Raw genomic sequence first — 20669 nt, forward strand, 5'->3', positions numbered from 1 at the left:
CAGACGGACAGAGTAAAGAACGTGGACCCTCCTTACCCCTTCCATGTGGATCCTGGGATTTGTCGCCAGCCGGTGCTGATGAAGCTGCAACCCCCGGGGGACTCTCCTGATGGAGGCAGGGGAGGACAGGACCCCTGACCTCTGGATTGAGCCAAACCTGGTAATGTTTTGTCCACACCTGACTCCATCCAGGAGGCGAATGAGGAGCAGGTTGGAGGGCAGCTGCTCGATGCTGCAGAGGACAAGGGTCCTGCACTCAGGGCACCTGAGCTCCTTCTGGGATTTCAGGATCCTCTGCAGACAGGGCTTGCAGAAGGTGTGCTGGCAAGGGAGCACCTTCGCTGTGGCGTCGAGCTTTTCAAAGCACACAGGACACTCCAAGAGGTCAAGGAGAGCCAAGTCATCCATCTTCAGTGCAGAGCTCCGTCAAGAGCGGAGCCGGGGCCGTCCGCACGCCACATCCACCGCAGCGGGCTGAGACGCCTTCCTGCGCCCGTGGGAACGCACCAGAATCCCGGGCACAGACAGCTATCCTGCACGGAGGGAGAGGGAGGAGGGAAAGAGAGCAGAACTCGACTGCTGGAGTATGTAATACATCCCACCTACATTGCAAAGCAGTGCCTCACCAGCCAATTTGCAAATGTATACTTTGCGCTCACGTCCAAGTTGGAAGTGAGTCACGGGTGACTCAGTACACGCGAGGGGACGGCGCTGGGGCTGGCGCCGGGGGCAGAGCCCCGGGTCCTGCTCGCTGGGCAAACGGACCCCGGGGCGGGGACAGGGTGAGCTGGTCCCCGCTGCCGGCCGGGGCAGCGCTGGCTGCAGCCGCTTTTTGACAGCAAGAGCGTTAAAGCCAACTCAAAGTTACCTGTAATGCTCCCCGCTCTGCGGCTCATAACTGACACGGCAGTGAAATATTTACCAGCTCAGGAGATGAGAGTCCCTGATAAACATCAGACTGGACCTGTTTGTGCTCGGCCGGCTGAAAGCAGCCGCTCGCTGCACACATCCCTCGCACACCTACACGCCGCCTCGTTTTTCAGCTCGGTCCCAATTAAGCTCGTTCTCTACCCATTTTGACAGCAGCTCTATAAAAAGTCCTTCAAACACAAACACTCTGGAGGTACCTGGCAGAGACGCGAGGCGCTCCGCAGTGCCATCCTCGCCTGGTTTGGCTGCCTCAGCTCTCTGAAGCAACCCAAGACGATTATTCCTCCCACAGCCTGAAGTCACTCAACCTGTTCAGCTCCCCCGGCGCTGCGCGCTAGCTGGGACCGGAGCGCACACCGCGTCGGCATTCAAGTCCGGGCTTGCGGCTGCTGCACGGCCCCGCAGCGCAGACGGGACGTCCCAGGCCGGGGGGGACCCTCCACGTGGGATGCTGGGGCGGGCAGCGCGGGCCAGCCCCGACCTGGCCTTGGCTTCCTGCACCGGGTGCTCCAACCGGGGAGCGACCGCTCCAGCCACTCGCTCCTGCGGATGCTCGACTCCACAGCAACCGCTCCGCGGGGCAAGAGGGGGAAACCAAACCGTGTGCGTTCGTTAGCAGGGCCGGGGCCGACTCCCTGTGCGACGTTCGGCGCCATCGCCGCGGGCTCCAGCAGCTCTGCGTTCACTTTATCAGCTGAACTCCTACCTCTGGTCTCCAGGTCTGCTTGCTCGCACATACTGATGTGTTGCCTAACGAGAGCAGTAGATGTAGGGAAGATCCAAGATATTTCTCCTGACAGCCCCTGCCATATCTCAGTCCTGTGTTTACAGTCTACAAGTTGTACAAATATTAGAGGAGAAGAGTGTAAATCTGAAGGAACAATTCCTACTTGGTCCTCTCTGATAATGCCATCAGGCTGCATGTACGTCCCTTCCCTTTTCTAGGAGGACTCATTCAGAAGTAGGGAGTGGAAATGGTTAACGTGTTTTTTCAAAAGTTCTTCCCCCCAGATCATGATTTTGTCAAAACAAAGTTTTTTCTTTTTCTTTTTTCTTATTAAATGGTGGCTATTTGGCTAAATTAAAATGTTGACAAACATCTTCAGGATAATGCAAGAAACCAGTGACCTCACTCTGTTTCATCTCAAGTTTCCTTTTACTTTGGTATTTCTTTGTAGTCTGTCATATGTTGATTTGTGCTTGGCTGACAGTGCACACTTTTTAATGAATGATGTTGCAAATATCATCTCATCTACTGGCGTTTCTAAATGCAATGCGTGACATAAACTATATTGAAAACAAAGGTTTTGAAGGTTGTTTTTCTTTTTTACATATTCTTCCCTATTTGTGCCCTGTGATTAACGCTCATGTTGTATTTTCATCTGATTAGAAAGGAAACAGAATTATGAAGTACCTTGCAGTGGACAAGTGGTGGAAGTGAAGCTGACCGGCTGGTTTTGTGCACGCCAGTTAATGCTAATCTCCGACCAAATCTGTTTTGTGAGTACTTCTTCAATTTTTCCTAAACTTTAAGGCCAGTCTGCTTCAGCTGTACTATCAAAACACTGGGCGGGACTGACACCCCTGGGGAGGAGTGCGTGCATTTTGCAGCAGGCCCGTCCCGCTGAATTCCCTAAGGGAAATCAGTGGCGGCTGCCCCAGCACCCGCCCACCTCATGGGGCACTCTGGGAGGGCCCAGGCTGGGGGACCCCACGGTGCTGAGCACCCTCATCCGGGGAGCTCCACACCTGCAGGGTGGCCGGCCCGAGGCCACAGCGGCTCTCCGGGCTCCCCGCGGGGCGGCTCTTACCCCCGTTTGGTGAAGGGTGCTGCTGGGGGACACGCCGTGCTGGTCACGTCCTGAGGATGCCGCCAGCTCTGGGCGACCCTTCCCCCTGCAGCTGCCAGCGACTGCAGCCCCTCTCCCGGGCTGCCCCTTGCCGAGGCAGGGACGGGGGCTTTCTCCAACCAGGAGTTTCTAAATTGCCTGCTACGGTGAGGCTCTGATCTTGATTGTAGTCTCGGGGTTCTGCTGCAATAGAAAAGCTGATGATGCTAACACTTAGCATTTATATAACTCTTTAAATCTTCAAAGCACTTTCCAAATGCTAATCCATCTGTGGAACGCCCCTCGGGCTAAGCATCACCCCCACTTTACATGGAGGAAACCAGGAGAGGAGGCCACAGAGCATATCAATGTCCAATTTGGGATCAGGCTGTGGGGCTTTCCTGGTTCTCCACTGAGTGCTCAGACCATCCCATTGAACTTTATTATCCGCCACTGCCTCTCCCTTGCAATGCGTCTCATAATTGGGGTTAAAAAAGAAAGGCAGAGCTAGAAAACTGCTCATCCTTCCCTTTCATTTAAAAAGTCTCTGTTTGATGCCGATGCTGTAATTAACTGCGGGCTGGATGCAGCGGGGTGCCTGGGCTGGAGGACGCTGTGGAAGGCTCCTGCCCGGGCACGGCCGCGCGTCTGCCGGAGCCCTCCTGGGCCAGGGGAGGGGGCCTTTTGCCGACGGGATGGAACTGCTGACGTAGGTGTTGTGAGAGTCTCCCGATCAGAGCGGTTTGTCATGGAGCTGGAAACTGGGGAGCAACATTTAGAGCAGAAATAGTAGTTCTATTTGGCTGTGCCCACCCTCGCTGCGGTGCCAAGGGGCTGTGAGTGCGTGTGTGTCCCCGGGGAGCTGTGTACTTTGCCTTCCCCCACCCCAAACTCGACTCAGAACAGAGCTCGAGCGGATTCCCAAACCGGCCTGCGGCCCCGCGAGCCTGGGGACAGGCGGAGGGTGCCCAGGGGCCCGTCCGCGCGCTCCCCCGCGGAGAGGGCTCGCTGTCACCAGCACACAGTGCATGGTCACTCCTGAGAGCACGGGGGGTTTGTGGTGGCGTTTCTCGCTGCCAGCTCTGAGGTGCTTGGCGAGATGGGCCGTGGCGAGAAGCGTGAGGTTTGTTTTGTCCAGGCTGTCACGGCGAGTGCTGTGTGAGAGCCTCGGTCTCTCCCACCACCTCGCTCCAAACCTTTCCCCGCTTGGTTTCTCTGGGAGCAAATCAGACGGATTTCCTGAGTGTGAGCAGCTCCTCCTCCCACTTTGACCACCAGCTCGTGGCTGTGAGATTCCAACACGTAAAGACACTGGTGGGAACAGTATTGCCTTTTACTGGCTTTGAATTTCACATGTTTTAATACTTGGCTATTGCCAGTACTGGTGGTTGAGACACCAACATATAAACAAGATTTGCATTTAATATCTTTAGATCACAAAGAGCTCCGTGAAGTCAGATATAATTACCTGCGTTTAAAGAGGGGGAAAAACAGAGGTGGGGTGACGCTTCAAGGTCATAAAAGCAATCAGGGGCCAAGCGGTGAAGGGAACCTACATCGAATAACCTTGGCAACCAGCTCTGCCTCGCTCATGCCGGGGTGCATCCTTACAAGAGGAGAACAAATTCCCTTGCTCTTCCTATGGCCGCCTGGGCGGAGTTGCCAGGAGACAGGGCATTGCCACCAGAAATGGGAAACGCCACTTGTTTCACACGTGGCTCCTGAGAAGCCCCCGTCGGCAGCAGCAGGGGGGTGGCTCGGGTTTCTGGGTCCCTCTGGGCTCTCTGCTGGAAATAGCAATGGAGAATAGCATGAGCAAGAGAGAGGAGCTTCTCTCGGTGACCTCGTGTGTGCTCTGGACCACCCTCCTCGCCTCATCCTTCATCCCACCCTGCGGCTGTTGGGCACCCTGTGCCCCCCGCGAGCGCCGCAGGGACACCGGGCTGCAGTGAAATGACCTACGGCTGCAGCCATGGATGGGGAGTGCGTGTGCTGGGAGAGGGCAGGGGCATGGCAGTGCTTCCTGGGGGGTTATAAAAAGCTGCTGCTACTCTGCATCTCGCGAGTGGATGCCACACGCCTCCTCCTCTGGGGAAGAGGGACCTTTCAGGCTGTTTTTAGCGCCGGGAGGGCAGGAAGAGGGGGTGCCTCTTACAAGCTGCTACAGATTATAGATCTGCAGCTAACAGCTTGTCCTCCTACCCACCCACAAACACAACGCCCGGTGTGGTGCTGAGGGGAGGCGAATGGCAGGACCTGCCTGTGCCTCTGGACCCCGAGGGCTGGGGAAGGGGAGCAGTGACACCCCGGGACGGGGTCCCTCGCTGTGCCGCCCAGCTCCCCTGTGGACAGCACACTGTCGCCCGCGGCAGGTGGCCACGCACAGCTGCCGCGGTGGGTTTTGTACACATGGGCTAGTGCTAATTTAGAGAAGCCTGCGCAGTTAGTAAATACATAGCGTTTGCTTGAAGACATAATTAGGCCAGCGTGAATCTGCAGGGATGTGCACAGCATGGGGACCTGCAGCCAGCAGAGCAAAAGCCTCCCTAAAATTTTCCATCTCTCAAACCAACACCTGGTCCCCCGCACTGTGTCCTGGCCGGGCAGGCGGCGGCCACCACCTCCCCGCTCCCAGCACCCCGCTCCTCAAGCTCTGGCGGGGCACACAGCAGGGACAAACCCACTGGCAGCTGGATATTAAATCTTTTTTCCCCCTTTTCCCCTTGGCGAGGTATGCATCAGCTGGCAGATAAAAGCTGAGCGCTGAGAAGCCATCTACGCTTATGTAAGAAGAGTGGCTTAGAGAGCTGTTCGTTAATCTCGCAGAGAGTTGAATGCTGTATTTTGCCCATAACAGTCTTGTGCTGTGTTGCTGTTGGGTAATGTGAAGGCTCCAGCCGATTCTGAAGTAGCTGGAGCAGAGTGGTGCCTACCCAGAAATAGAGAAGTATTTTTAAATGAAATTTATGCATCAATTTTCCTTAAGGCAGGTTGTTATATGTTTGTTGAAGTGTCATTAGAAGTAGCCGGTGATGGAGCTGGGCCGAGCAGAGCAAGTGGACAGACACTGTCCTCCCTGCACCTGGGGAGGTCACCCAGACCCCCACCTCTTCCTCCTCCTCCTCCTCCTCCTCCTCCTCTTCCTGCTGCTGCCAGGTCTCTGCACCGAGGGCAGCCCAAGAGGGGAACGCAGGTGGTTAAAACTGACACCAGGCTTGTGAGATTTTGGGCCAGACCCAGACCAGGCTTCGGCACCTCTGCGAGGTCAGAGCTCAGGTGGGTGATGGGGCTTCAGCGGGAGGAGAGAAGAGCCTTTGGGCGGGCTGCTGCGTGGGCTGCTGCGGGAGTTGTCTCCCGGGGAGGGGAGGGCACTGGGCAGCCCCCGCCCAGGTAACCCCAGTTTGGGCCTTACGCTGCTTGTGGGACTGTGGCCCCTCCAGCAGCTGGTGCCCTGGGTGCCCCGGCACCAACGCTGGGCCGGGCTGAAGGGGTGTCTGCTGCCAGCCTCTGCTCCAGCTCCTGCTGCGGCTTCGGCTCGCTCTGCTTGCTGGTACGTTCAGCCTTTTCTCCCTACAGTGCAGTGAACAGCCACAGAACACCAAGAACTAAATCCTGCTTCACTGGGATTTGCCCGATAAGGGCTGAATCTGCAGGAATGCAGTTTTCATTTTTTTAATACAAGAAGAAATGAGGGTTTCCAAGTAGCAATAGACCTGAGCACCACCTAACAGACCTCTGAAAGCTGCTCTGAGCTCTTCTCAGCTGCTTTTCACACAGGTCTGACCACAGAAAAGATCAGGCTTCAGTTACCTAATTAAACACAGATGCAAGTACCAACCCCACTAGCACCGATGCATCACCTTTAGTGCTCCCAGGGGCCGGAGCAGCGCCTGTAGCTCAGCCAGCGGAGCTGGCCGGGTTATAAACGCTGCGGGGAGAGCTCTGGCTCCAGGCGCAGAGGGGAGGGTTGTGGTACAGGACAGGCAGTGTGGAGGGGCTGCAAACGGACCTCTGCTTTCCTGAGTTAGTGAGCAATCGGTTCGGCTGTTTGCTTGATCACACAGTGATTTGGGGGCTGGCAGTTTGAGTTCACTTCTCCGACAGCTCCTGCTTGCAGAGGAGGTCTGGGGAGCAGGATTCGGGCTGCTGGTGAGCCCAGCGAAGAGGAGTGTGGTGGGAGGGCACGGTGGGGTTGGCATCCCGTGGTAGAGCTCCTCCACGCTGGCAGACCAGTTCCTGTGTCTGCAGGCATCTGGGAGCCGTGTCCCCGCCACGGCACAGACCAGCGTTCCCCGTGCGCTCACCTCTGATGTGCGGTGGTGTTCACCCGGGAGCTGCCCGCTCCCTTCCAGGCTCCCGGCCGGGGCTGGAGCCCCCGGGTGTTTCGGGGGGGCTCGCGGGGCAGGGCCGCCCCGTGCTGTGGCTGTTGTTGCTGGTCTGTACCCAGCGCACACGTGTTCTTCTGAGCTCCAGTTTCAGGCTGCGCTGTTGCGCTCAGGAATTGCCGAGGGAGGTTTGCCTCCATAGGTAAAACTCAACCCTTGGGAATTTCCCTCTTTGAAGCACTTTTTCCTGGTTTTTGTTCCTTTGTGACTTCAAGATTTTTATGCTTACTTAGGACTCTTACCTGCCCATGTAAGAGTCTCCAGGGCTAAGGTGGGTGCTAAGTGAGCTGGCTTTCATCAGGGAGCCTGCCTGCGCTCCTGGAGGTGCCGGGCGTCCTCCACTCCCGCTGACTTCAGCCTCCAGGAATGCACGGCGGGCCCTGCCTTGCGTGTGAGGCGAGACAGCAGCCAGCGAAAGGAAACCTTCTTAGCTTGGTTTCCTAGAAAAATGGAGTCTCACGGACTCGCAGTGTATGTGAAGGTGTGTACGTGTAGCTCCGTGTCTCTGTACACCCTCGTAACTGGTGAATCCCATTCAGCGGAGAGTAAAAGAATCCAGAATTTTAAATATCCTGTGACTTTTGTGAAAACAGGAGGCTGAGCACAAGAGAAGGGAACCTTGTTATCCCCTTCATGAAAGCAGATGATGCAACATGACTTCACACCTTATTTCAAATCTAATTAGATGCTCACAGCTCCCCACGGGAGATATTAAATGTACTCCAAACAAGAGAGGATGTTTGCATCTTAACAGGCATCAGAGAATCCAACCATGAGCTAAATCCATACGAGATCAGGCTTTCTTGAGCTGCTGTATGTGCATCAGTCGACTCGTTTTTACCCCACCACCAGTGGCTTCTGCTGTGTCCCAGCCCCTCAGCCTGTACGGGTGTACTGATGGCAGATTTCAGTCCTCTGTAGCAAGAACTTTGGATGCAGGGCGAGAGAGGCTTAAGAAGGGCCTTGGCAGGGGGTGCTGCCCGAGGGCTGGCGGCGAGTGATTGGCACCTGATTGCCCAGTGATGCTCGCTGGCCTGTGAATGGGCCTCTGGGGCCCAGAGGGGAGCGGGAGCACCTGGGCTGCACCCACCAACCCTCCGCGGGAGCAGCATGTGTCCCTCGGCTTCAGCTCCTTGGAATTGCAGCAGGATCCGTGCCTGCCCCTGTATTTCACAGCAGGAACAAGTTGCCTGCCCCTTCCCTCAAGGATTTTTATGTAAGTCTCTGGCAGAGGCTGAAGATGGCCGTGGGCTTCAGCGATGCTCAGTGCAGGTCAGAGTGCTTACTGTCTCCAAACGGAGACAAAGCCGAACGCCTCCTGATCTGAACGGTAGAGCCCACACTCGCCTCCAAGGCCGAGCAAAGCTTGCAATGTTTTCCCTGATTTTGAAATCATGTTGTTAGGGTAATTAGTTTCAGTGCTGCTTGTGCTGGTACCACCCATTTCAGTTCATATGTGCTGCTCTTTTGTGCCTGTTTTCTGCTAATGATATTAAACAGATTCACTGCTGCGCGTATCTGCAGGAACAGCGAGCGCTGACCAGCCTGCTCGGAGCAGGAGGTTGGATCAGGTACCTCTTGGGGTCACTCCCACCCTGCTGATCCCAAACCGAATAATGAACTTTATACAGCCAGCACCGAGCACCGCGCGACCTGCGTGGTCACTCGGATCTGGCTGGGGCAACGCATATTGAGAAAATTCTGCAGACTTTTTAAATGGTTCATTTAGAAAATGATGTGATGTTTCATGTCAGATAAGAGACTACAAATGTTACGAGCTGGCTGCAGAGCTAAACGGAGACAGCTAGAAGCAGACCTTTGCAGGGCTTGTCTCACGTAGACTGTTTGTGAGGCCGCCGTATGACATGGTCTCAGCTAAGACTTGATGCTGCTGAATGGGAAAATACAGAGCAGAAATTTGCAGAATACTTTATTTACTCAGGTAAACTTCTAGCTGCAGATGCCGGTATCTCCTGATGCTGTGGGTAAGCAGAGGCCTGAGGTTATGGTCTGGCAGGCCTTGTGTCCACACCCACGTCTCTGCCCGCGTTCTTGTGTCACGGTCAGCTCCGCAGCGCAGGGCGGCCACGCTGAGCTGACACGCTCTGCCTGGGACTGCGGGAGGATGAAACCATGCAGCCTGGTGCTTGCTCTTTGCAGCGGTGGTGAGTCCTCTCTCCACTGATCTGGAGGCAAAAACTTGGGTCTGGGGAGTTCTTCGGGCAACCCTTTCAAGTGCAGAGCTTGTCTGACCAAGGTGGCAATCCAGCCCGAGCGCTGGGAAGAAGTTCAGCACCTGAAATGAAAAGATGGCAATCGCACTGCTCAGCAGTGGGGTGTTGCGTTATTCCTGTTACATGGGAACACAGGATTTTATTTCTGAAACACATTTAAGGCGTGCCAAAAGGGAGAATTCTTCTCTCCTCCATAGCAAAGGACTGGTCTGGTCCTGTCCTTTTTGCCACTTTCCTCAGAATTGCTGTACTTTGCTATTACTGTAACTTTCTTCAATGCAAATACATGTGTCATGGTAGCACTGAACGGAAAGAGGAGGGGTGAAATATGATTCTTTAAATCAATGGCATGCTCCCGTTTGCTGGAATGGCAGCCTGGCTGGAGCAGGCTCGTGTTTCACCACTTCTTCAGCTAGAAGTACAGGAGGGTGTTGGACAGACCAAGTCAGGGGAGCCGGCAGCATGATGACCCCCAGCCTGAGCGCTCAGAGCCTGCGCACTGGACAGATGCAGTACGTGCTCCTTCCGGGCCCAGTCTAATCCCACATGCTGTACTGGGAGGTTTCCTCTGCAGGTAAAGAAACAAGAGCTGCATTCAGGCAACAGCCTCACTGAAGTCTTCCTCAGGCTGGTGGGTGAATTAGTCTGTCTCAGCTGCTCCCTTCATCGGGCATCTGCGGTGGCACTGTGTAGGGTGCAGGACTCCCGTAGCCAGCGTGACTTCCTGGGCAGCGTTACGTCCGCGGGTAAAATGCCCTGTCCCTTGGGCAGGTCGAGTCACCTCGCCCTGTGTCTGGTCCATTAAGTCTCGCAACTTCTATCTCTTCATGCATCCAAGAGGTGTCTGAATGCTGGTGAGCTGTTCCTAGGGCACATCCAAACGCAACCTTTTCCTTAGGTTAGCAGCAGGCCGCTCTGTGACCCCATGCAGAATCTTTGTGCTCCTGCTTTTACTTGCTGGCCTCTTCAGCGCACACAGAGCCTGCTCCAACTCCTTTAAATTATCTGCGAAAATTTTCTTCCTGACCTGCTGATCTGAACCTTTCTGCCTGCTACTCCCACACTGCAGCAAGTTTAATGCCTGTGTCTTTGCTTTCAAGCTTCTACCTTGCTGCTTCGCCTCCTTCCTGCCCTCTTATCCATGACCTCTAGCCCTTCTTTGTGGCCCTAATGCTGGCTCAGGCCCTTTTTTTGTCTCTTCAGCATCTGCCCACAGACCTCGCTTTAAGAATCTGTGCGTGCTCAGAATAATGTGAGCAGTGGGGCAGGACTGAAGCGTCTGGGCATTGCTGCAGCTGAAACCATAACGCGTCCTGATTCATTGCCTGCCCCGTGCTTTCGTGAGAAGGACTGTAGTGCTTGCTCTAAGGAAGCAAAACACAGCAAAACATTTTTCAGCAAAACTTGCAGGCGGAAACTTGCCTTCAAAGCCTTACAGTCGAGTTCACTACGGCTTTTCTTTCTGCCCTTCTTTGCACATACCCGACTTTGTTGCAATAGATCTAAACCAACATGTAACGCTCCTTAGGGCAAGGACTGTCTCTCTTTGTTCCGCAAAGCCTCCAGCACGCTTCCAACGATCGCTTCACATTTCCTGACATGGGGAGGAGGGTGGAGAGAGGCCCGTGCTTGAAAGACAGATGTCATTAAAATACAGTGGAGCAGAGTCTGAAGTAAAAGATAGTGCGGTGGCAATCTAGATGATGAAACGTAATGATTTCACTGTTGAATGCAAAACGATTGTGGTACCTGCGGGAAACAAACCCACACTGGCACGAGGGCAGTGCGGGTGCTGCCGTGCTGGCAGGGCCGTAGCGGGCAGCGTCAAGCTCCTCGCAGCCCCTCCATCCTTGGCCCAGCTCTCGCGGAGCGGTGCCGATGCGCTTCTCGGTGCCAGTGACTCGCTTTGGAGACGGCCTTGTAAAACACCACCTGGAAAGTCCCTGTCTGGGGTATTTTATGGGGAAAGGTTGGCCTGAGTTGTTCTGAACACCTAAGCCATGCAGAAAGGCTGTTCAGAAATCTTCTCTTTGCACGATGTATCTGTACAGGGACACAGAAGGCAGTGCACACGTATCGGAGTGAGGAGTCTCTCTGCAGCAAGCCGGAACAGCAGCCTCTGCGTGCCAGCCTTGGGCTCACACGGGGAACGTGGGGCTGTGGGACTTTGTGCCTCTGCAGGAGGCTGAATTTCACCCTGACTGAGCTCCTGTGCCGGCAGCCACGGGCTGGTGGCACAAGCAGCAAATCCAGCTGGTGGTACTGCAGAGGGTGGGATTGTTCTAACATGAAAATTACAGGGCCAGGGTAATGTCGTGTGTTTTGACAGCACCTGTAAGTAACTGTAAGGACGGGAAGTCGCTTTGCTCGTCTCGCAAGCACAGATCGGGGCAGTGGTGCTCGCGCTGTGTTCTCTCATTGCTGCTTTGAACTGTTTCCTGTTTGATTGTTCCCTTAATCAAAAGAAAATGAACTCCAATTAAGGTCTCTTACAAAGTATGATTTGTGTCAAATTAAGACCGCTGGTGTACCTTTGAAAAAGCAGAAACACTGAGGCCTGATTCATACAGGACTTACAGGAGAAAGGGGTGGATCAAGCTTCTCAAGTAAACGCAGTGAGAGCCCAGTTTGATTCATGCAAATCAAATTTTTCTTATAATGCAAGATCCTTCTGTTTGAGATAGGATGGGAGACTGACATGAACATTATAATAGTGTTTTGGAAAGGAAAAGGGCGTATCCGTGGCTGCATGTTTACCCAGGCGTGTTCATGCATGTTCTCTTGGTGGAATACACATCTTTTATGTGTCCTTATGCAGAGGCTTCCAGCAGCCCAAGGAACCTGCAAGAGCAACGTCTGTCACAACAGAAACCGCTTTTGGCGCGTGAAGACTCTTCGGTTGGTTGGAAGGTCTGTATCGTGTATCATTACTATACAGCCCTCTAAACTGTCCTCCTAGTATTTCATGAACAAACTTTTAATAAACATAATGAATTAATCTGTTGAGAATATTAAGCTTTAAAAGCATGGGCCTTGAATTAAAAGAAGATAGCCTTGGTGGGATGTAGGCAGAAAGCTTAGTTTAAGTCCCACTCAATGAAACTGCTTTTAATACCGGAAATTTACTGAAATCTTGGAACTTGAAAGAAGAGAGATTGTACCTCCTGTTCCATGTACTTGAGAGAAGTAGGTTATCAGGAGATGTTTGATACCCAGGCAGCAGTTACCCTGTTGATGCAGTTTGTACTAAACATACTCTTTGTTTTTTCCCCCAAAGGGAAGCCCAGGGGCACAGTGAGCAACCCCCCCTCTGACAGTGGCAAAGCACATGGCAGTGAGGTACCAGCTTTGGGGTAACTGGCAGAGATCTCTAATGACAGCTCTCATGGGAAGGTCACTCTGGTCACCGCTCGCTGCCAAGGGGATGGAGGTTTGTGTGAGAGTCGAGGAATCGGGGTCCCTCAGCCGGGTGCCAAGGGAGGGCGGCTGTGACCAGCACCCTGCGGAGCTGCCGCGGCGCGAAGCAGAGACCTGCTGAACGCCGATGGCTCCTCCAGGGCAACCCGGGGCCCCGTCTCCCTCTGCTCTGCACCTCTGCAAGCCTCTGCTTTGCCTCTGGGAAAAGAAAACGGCTGGGTCGGAACAGCTGCGCTTTCTGTGCTCCTTGAGCCCGTGAAAGGGACTGCAGCAAGCAGAGGATTGGGCCCTGCTGGCTCTCAGGAGGTGGCTGTCTTTTAAAAATGAAAAGGAAACCCAGAACGGTCAAAAGGCCCTGAAAGGCAGCAAGAATTACAAATAGGGATTGAATGCTAAAGAGAGGGAAAATCTTAATTAGATCTCCACCAACCTGTAGAAGAACACATTTGGATTAAAATGAAGCAGAGCTCTGTACTCTCAGGGTTTCAGCGCAAGAATGGAAGAGGAATTATTCACATTTGCTATTTGTGAAGCTGGATTGCTTTTGCTGTGAACTTGTCTTTTTAACTTCTCACCTTGTCAGAAAATTGTGAAAAGCTGCTGGGATGGTGTATTTGGGGTAGTTCTTATCACAGCACGTAGCAGAAACATTTCCATGGTTTCAGAACATGGGCAGAGTTTCCTATTTAATCCTATCCTCCCCAGTTACCTCCTTCCCTCCTGCAGCAAGCCAGCCCGTCCACTAGTCACCAACCTGCCTTATATTTCACTACCATTGATATTTTCTCTTCACGAATATCTATCAATATTTAATACAGTGGTGTCAGTTTTGCTGTAAGATGAGAGGAACTACTAGAAACCTTGAATTATACATTGTGTGGCTGGGGGAAGCTGGGGAGAGTTTTCTTTTGGACCCAAAGCTCTTGGAGTTGATCTCCAGGACCTGCAGCTTGAAATCCTAATAATGGATGAGCACCAGAAGAAACTCAATCAGCGGCATGAGGGAAGGCCCCGCAAAGTGAGATTCAAAATATCGTCGTCTTACAGTGGTCGAGTGTTAAAACAAGTCTATGAAGATGGGCAGGAACTCGAGCCCCCGGCCAAAGAGCACTCTCGGCGTTCTCTCCGCCACAGCTTCGAGCCAGGGGACCATTTCTGTGGGGCTGGGGAAATGCCAGAAAACAGGTTTTACTTGCCAGCCAAGCTGACTGCCCAGCGGATCAGCATATTTAAAGAGGATAAGAAATACAGTCTCACCAGTAACTCGCCTCTCCTCAGCGACTACCAGTCCAGCGACAGCCACTGCAGGGTAAGTAATGTCCAGCCTAGGGCTATCAAACTGTTGTGAAACCAACTTCAGACTAAACCATTTTTTATCGCAATATGGTAACAGGAGTCTCAAACTGGAACCTCACTTGGATAAAACTCAGTTTTGTCAGTCCAGGATTTTAAAAGGGTGACTGTAAGTCTTCAGCCTTTATTCCACAAGTTCTGTGTTCTGCTTACTCTGCAAATGGCAGGATCCGCGTGTTTGGCAGCAGCACAGTCAGCAAGTGAACAGCATCTGCTGGCTGTGCTCCCTCTTCTCACTGGGTTGATTTGCATCTGTCTATTTTGTAGAATAAGATGTGACATTTCCATATATATCAGTATCTATACACAGTAATCCTAATGCATCTAAATCAGTCAAGTGTAAGGTGGATATTATCTTAACTAGTTATATTTAGAACATTAAAGTCGCATGACTTCAGCTGGCAAAAAGGTTAGTGCCACTGGCAGCGTACCAGTGAGCCTCCGCGCGAGGCATCCGCATCCCCTGGCAAGTCAGAATTCCCCTTCGGCTACTTTGAAAATCCCAGTTTAGTTTCACTGGGTATTTTGATAACATATAGTTAATGCCATGGATATATAAAAAGCCAGTGCATGTGTAATATATGTTAAATTGATTAATTCACAGGGATTATGTTCATTTTCTTACCCTGTCGAATTAGATTTATGTATCTGTCACTGCTATTTGGTTTTATCAAATCTAGACGCACCGACTAAACAATTCATATCACAATGATGGCGATTCGGCACTATTGATAACGCAGCCGCGTCGCACTGATACGCAAACGCGGCGTGGAGTACGTTATGCTGATCTAATCAGCAGGGCTGGGAGACTCGAGGTGAGTCTGCTCAGAGGAGAGGTGCTCTGAAGGAGGGCGCTGTGCGGTAAGCTGGCTCGCTGCAGTGGTGTCGGGCCTTTCCCCGGGAGGCAGCTCGTTCCCATCCAGTTCAGAGTGAACAAGGGGCAGGTAGCGCCAGCAAGCAAGTCAGGCCCTTGTCCAGTGCCCCCCTGCACACCCCCTAGCCCTGTGCTGCCCCGGCTGCTTGCAGAGAGGTCAAGAATTGAGTCTGTCTCCACAGAGAAGTGTGGTCACTCAAGCAAGCCAAATGCTGCCAGATAAAGAAAGTTGTGTTGTCATCCGTTGTGGTCTTTGGGTAAATAAGGAATGTCACTCTGGCACTTACACAGCTAAAGAGACTGAAGTGCTTTATAAAGTATAAAATGCTTTTTGTGACCTTGACTTGAATACATTAGAAGTCTATTAATTCTTGGTGCTAATCAAAGCTGCATGTAGGAAACCAGATGGCTGGTATTTGAACTATATTTAGTTGATACACTGGGCATCTAGTTTAACTGAAAATACCAAACCACGATGAATCTCTCCTGCCTAAAGACAGAGCACTAATGTGATCTTATCCATGCCATTAATTTGTTCGGCATTCCTGGGTAACGCTCATCTCTACTCCCTAGTTTCCCTCACCGTAAATACGCTATCAGCTAATCACGCTATCCAGCACCAGCTTTGTTTGGTGTCAACATGCATTTGGTATTTGGAGACACCGTGTCTGGGCAGCAAACACGAGGCTTTCAAAGCCTTCTGTGCTCACCGGCCTCCCCCTCCACGCTCCTCCCCACAGCCCCGCTGGTGCCCAACTGCCGGGAGAGCCACCAGCCACCTCGTGTCAGCTGATGTGACTCTGGAGGGTATTTTCGTAGGAGAACATCTCCCTTTGCATCGCTTCTTGACACAGATACTTACACAGAGCGAAATATGAAGAGCGTGTAAAACAATAGGTATGGTAACTACTGCCATATGATCCCTAGCACAAAGGGCCCAGGTAAGCAAAACATTGCTTTCAGAGAAATGTTTGACCATACCAAGTTTAGCTTTAAGATCATTAGAAAAGAATACAAATTCAAGTGTGCCCAGAGATGGTTATTTAGACTGGCTCCTCGCTGTTAGGAACACAACTTAGCATTAGATAATGAGGGTTCTTTATCATCTGACCCTTTTGCCAGCACTAATAAATTAGAAAGAAAAGCTTTCCTTTAAATCTGAAAAAAACCCATTGAAGGCTGCAGAATATGTCACCATCATGGGGGATTCCTACTTCTGGCCAAAAAAAATGGAAACCCCTCTGCACCCCACACCCCTCCAACTACGCAACCTTCAAAGAAATGTAGGTCAGTCCCCAGTGCAGAGTTTGCTTTTCCGTATATGCCAACACCACTGCTCTTAGAATTCTGCCTTATTTTTTTCATGCATATGGGCCGTAATGAGAATTTACATCCCAGAAATCCTTCCCCATCCAGAACATGATATTAAGTGAGGCTGCTAAGATCTGAGCCAAAGCCTTGGTCTGATCCCATCCGTCTCTCCACTGCCGTTCTGCGCCGTGCTCTGGCTGCTGGCGAGGGGCTGGCGTGTGCTGCAGGGCCAGCCCAGCGGACAACCCGGCGGAGGGGATGTTCTTCTGGAGGCCCAGGGATCGTCAGTGGTTGTAGAGTGTATTTATACAGGTGAGACACTGATAAGATCCTTCTTCAGGCTTCCCCAATTCTAGATTTTGGCAAGATCGTCATCTACACTAATAACCTGAAAATCATCCGTGCACCAATGGACCAGAAAGAGCTCATGAGGAGAATCATCCAGACTGAGGGAGTGAGTGACTGGGCCTTCATATACCGGGAAAAGAAAGAAAGATTTGGTGGTGGACATAGAAAAGATGTGGAAAAAAAGGTTGCCTGCAACCAGTATGTGCAGGTAAGAGAAAATGGAATTTTTTTTTCTCCCTTATGGCTTTTGGGTCTTACAGCCCTGGTCAGACCACTGAGTATTCCCACCCAAGCCCCATCTATGCCTGTATCTGTCACTTAACTAAATTTGGATTAAAAGCATCACTTTGTTCCTCTTTCCCCCCGGGAGATAACCGAGCAGTGCAGCACTGCAGTTGCTCTCTGGGGACAGCTGTTCTGTTTCCAGATGCTCGTGTCTCCCACTCGATTCTTCCCCTGGAGATCCCTGACATTTATGTAGCTTGGCTTAGGTCCATCCTTCGTCACCATCTCCCAGTGGAATAAGATCAGGCCGGAGTTTCTCCAGCCTGACAAGGCTAAACACAGCTGCTCTGTGGTTGAGACTGCCAGAGGCTAAAATTTTAATATCAGCTGAAATAAGATTGTGCCTTCCACTTGTTTTCTCACGGGTTAGTCTTTGTTGGTCAGTCCCAATTAGTCTGACCATAATTTGATCCCACAAAATGTAATGTTGTTGTGCAGGGCAAATACAAAGAATTACAGTTTTGGAGATCTGAGACAGACCTGTGCTGAGTGCAGGTGACCTTGGTCCTTCTGCAACCACGAGCTTGCTTGTGGCTCACTTGCAAAAAGACCCCATGAAGACTGAAAACAGCCCCGAGAAATTAAGTAGGAATTTTGGCCTTTGTCAGTTTTGAATAAATGTGATTTTCAGAAAAAGGGCTTTAACATAAAAACCAAGACCCATCCCATCTCCAGGCAGACACCTACCTGAGCCATCAAAAAATCCCTTGTGGCCTTTGGGGGAATGTGTGTCGACAAGGGCCTCCGTGAGGGGACTGACTGCCTTCCTCCAGCCGCCCTCGCTGGAGGAGCGTGCTTTGGGGAAGGACAACAGCTTCTGTAAGGCATTGTTCCAGAGAAATCTGTTAGCCTCAGAAGAACTCATACTTCTGTTCTCCTTGATGTTTGGGAACAAAAAGTAAAACTTGACGGTCCTAAAACTAGATTTTTTTTAGAATAATGTTGGACTTTCTATACACTGGTATTATGAACATTTATTTAAAGATGACCAAACCACAGGCAGGTTATTCTTCTGAGAAATCAATTAATTCGGACTATCAAATTCATAAGCAGGCACCAGGATGAAGCATATCTGGCACCAGCTCCCCGTATCTTAGTTAAAACCTTGTTCTATAGTGCCACGTAGAATAGAACTGCTGCACAGGAGTGATGCAGGACTCTGAACCTCACATCAAAAGAACGAACCTACGCTGTGCTACATCCTTTCTGATGCAGATATTTAATCATTTCTGGGCTCTGTGGAAGCACTGAATTTTAAGATGGGATTTGAAAGAGGCTGTCTGGCACCCTGGGAGAGAGTTGCAGGCACAAGGGACAGCTTGAAAGAAGCTGTGCATGTCGGTGATGAGGGATTCAGGGCGGGAGAGGGTGAGGAGAAATGCTTGAAGAAATGAAGCATGGCTCACAACTGAGGATACAGAGCTGAGAAGATGGATGTGTTAAGAAATGACAGGAACATGGGTGGAGCTATGCAGACCCTTGCAGGAGGAGAAAGATGAATTTCAAAGTACTGTGTTACCAGCCCAGTCACGTTAACTTCTCATTTTCTAGAGGTATCCACAAATTGTCCCCAAATATACGGGAGTGTTTTCCTTGAAGATCTTGCTGTAGAGAATATTATTGGCAGAGTGGCATGTCAGGAGCAACAGTTACTTAAAAGACCAGAAGACAGGATTTCCCTCTTTCAAGTGTGTTACTGACTTGGTGTGTGATAGCCAGTAACAGATTGTTTTCACTGTCTGTCTCTTCCAGGAAGGAGATGCTGAACATGGTTGTTCCCAGTGTAAAGGCTCAGGCTCTGCTCCTTGCTCACTGTGCCACGGAAGCAAGTTTTCAATGCTGGCAAACAGATTCAAAGAGTCCTACAGGGCTCTCCGATGTCCGGCTTGCAACGAGAGGGGCCTGCAGCCCTGCCAGATCTGCGCTGCCTGATTAGGACCATCATCCCTGCCACAGGCTACAAATACCACAGCGATATTTTGTTGAAAACTTTGAATTATTTAACCTTCAAGCAGCCTCGCTGTCATGACAAGTTTTTAAAAGATGGGAAAGGCACATTATATACATCCCACTGTACATGTGAATACCACACCTCTGCTACCGACTGTCCCTCTTGTCTGCTACACAGACCTGTCCGACTTTGCCATCGGCCCAGACCCCAGTGTCTGCAGGGTGAGCGTATTCCCTGATGCTAGAGGAGATTATCAGCATTCAGAATCTCTGGCATCTAGAACTCAGCCTAAATTTGCTGGCACTGTCCCTCAGTCAGGAATGTGGTGCCCAGCACAGCCAGGCCCCGACCCACCAGGCGCTCCAGTAACATGGTTAACAGCAGCAGAATTAGGCGCAGTTTGGGCACGTCGGTAACGTGTCAGGGTGTAAAGTCTGTTTGTATCACAACAGCAGAGCGGTGCCTCCTCTAGGTTTTGACTTGCTGAACGTTTTAAAATTACACTGTCTTTTGTAGTTAACAACCATGTACTTGCCCTGCAGTGTCACAAGCATTTCTCGAAGATTTTGCCTATTCTTACATCTGCTTTAGCGGACACAATTATTCCTTTGGGGTCTGATTTATGGGAAGAAATTGAAAACCCTTCCCAAACCTGGAGCTATTAAAAATGTACAATAATTTATTATTGTAAATAGAAGTTATTAAATTTTTAGCCTACTTATGAGGAAGTGCTGTATTAAAATTCCCCTGTATGATGCTCAGCACTTTTCAGGATCAGGCTGGTGGTGAGCAGGACTTCTGTTGCTTAATATTAATCCCATGTTGTAATCTGCAGAAGGTAAACTCTAATTAGCTGAGATGAAGCAATGATGTGGGATACTTTGCAGGCTGCCACTGGTGGCACAGAACACAGAGGCTTCAAGAGGTTGAGGCAAACAGGGGAAATGGTATTTTTTCCCCAAAGCATTAATTTATTACATTTTATATTCATAAGTAATGTTAATGCAGCCTTAACTTGCATATTACCTCTGAGACTCTGATGAGTTAAGAGACTGCTCACATGTACTTTGTGCTGAGGTTGCAAGCCTAGACAGGGTAATTTATGGCCAAGTTTCTATTTTCCTATGGTAGGTTATAAGATTTCTCTGCAATAGTTAAATGATCAGAAATAATGCCGTTTTAGCTCTTAGATTTCCATCTGTCTCCTACTGAAATTGTTCAGTGGGTACTGAGGGTTTATTTTTTTTAAAAAGTGCATAAATCTATAGCAGATACTTGATTGGCTTCATTTATCATACCAGGATCTGCAATATGAAAAAAATGTAGTCCTTGGGGTATTCACTGAGGGCAGATGAGACCTCAAAAATCAGAAATTGTTGTTAGGTGAATGTCTTCCCTCAAATTTGGCCTGTTTGATCTCATAGTTTGTTGGGCTTATTTAAAAGTTTGCTGGCTTAAGATAAAGAAAAAAGCAACCAGGCAAAATTGTTGCCTGATAGTTTAATGTTTACAATAAACTAGATGCAAATACGCATTTATAAAATCAGTATTTATCGTCCTTTGGTAATTACGATGTTTCCCAACCACCATTACAGCTGGCTGTGTCAGCTATTCCCGTCCATCCTGTCACTGGGGCGATGCTTGCAGCGAGGAGCCGTGCTCTGCCCTCGGCCGGCCGCAGTCCCGCCAGGGCCGGGGACCAGGGACTGGGGACCAGGGACCGGGGACTGGGGACTAGGGACCGGAGGCCTC

At 51.0% G+C, this 20669-nt stretch overlaps 2 protein-coding genes across 4 annotated transcripts in view; one reads left to right on the top strand and one right to left on the bottom strand.

Moving 5' to 3' along the window:
* The window catches only part of SH3RF2 (SH3 domain containing ring finger 2), a 41722-nt gene extending 40657 nt beyond the window's left edge, over positions 1-1065 (bottom strand). Inside the window, exon 1 of the mRNA XM_074838510.1 lies at positions 37-1065. Coding sequence (XP_074694611.1) covers positions 37-408 — 372 coding nt within the window. The 5' untranslated portion in view covers positions 409-1065. The remainder of the gene's footprint in view (positions 1-36) is intronic.
* Positions 1-20463, top strand: part of GRXCR2 (glutaredoxin and cysteine rich domain containing 2) — a 50532-nt gene extending 30069 nt beyond the window's left edge. Inside the window, exons 1-6 of one of the 3 annotated variants that reach the window (XM_074838512.1) lie at positions 1504-1649; positions 2321-2430; positions 12197-12288; positions 13843-14104; positions 16674-16889; positions 18719-20463. In XM_074838512.1, the coding sequence (XP_074694613.1) occupies positions 2404-2430; positions 12197-12288; positions 13843-14104; positions 16674-16889; positions 18719-18898 (777 nt within the window). In that variant the 5' untranslated portion in view covers positions 1504-1649; positions 2321-2403 and the 3' untranslated portion in view covers positions 18899-20463. Of the gene's footprint in view, positions 1-1503; positions 1650-2320; positions 2431-12196; positions 12289-12655; positions 14105-16673; positions 16890-18718 lie in introns of those variants that run through there. The other 2 variants (XM_074838511.1, XM_074838513.1) reach the window with 2 other exon arrangements.
* Positions 20464-20669: the final 206 nt, after the last annotated feature.

Source organism: Strix aluco, chromosome 13 (assembly GCF_031877795.1).
Source record: "Strix aluco isolate bStrAlu1 chromosome 13, bStrAlu1.hap1, whole genome shotgun sequence".
Classification (NCBI taxonomy): domain Eukaryota; kingdom Metazoa; phylum Chordata; class Aves; order Strigiformes; family Strigidae; genus Strix; species Strix aluco.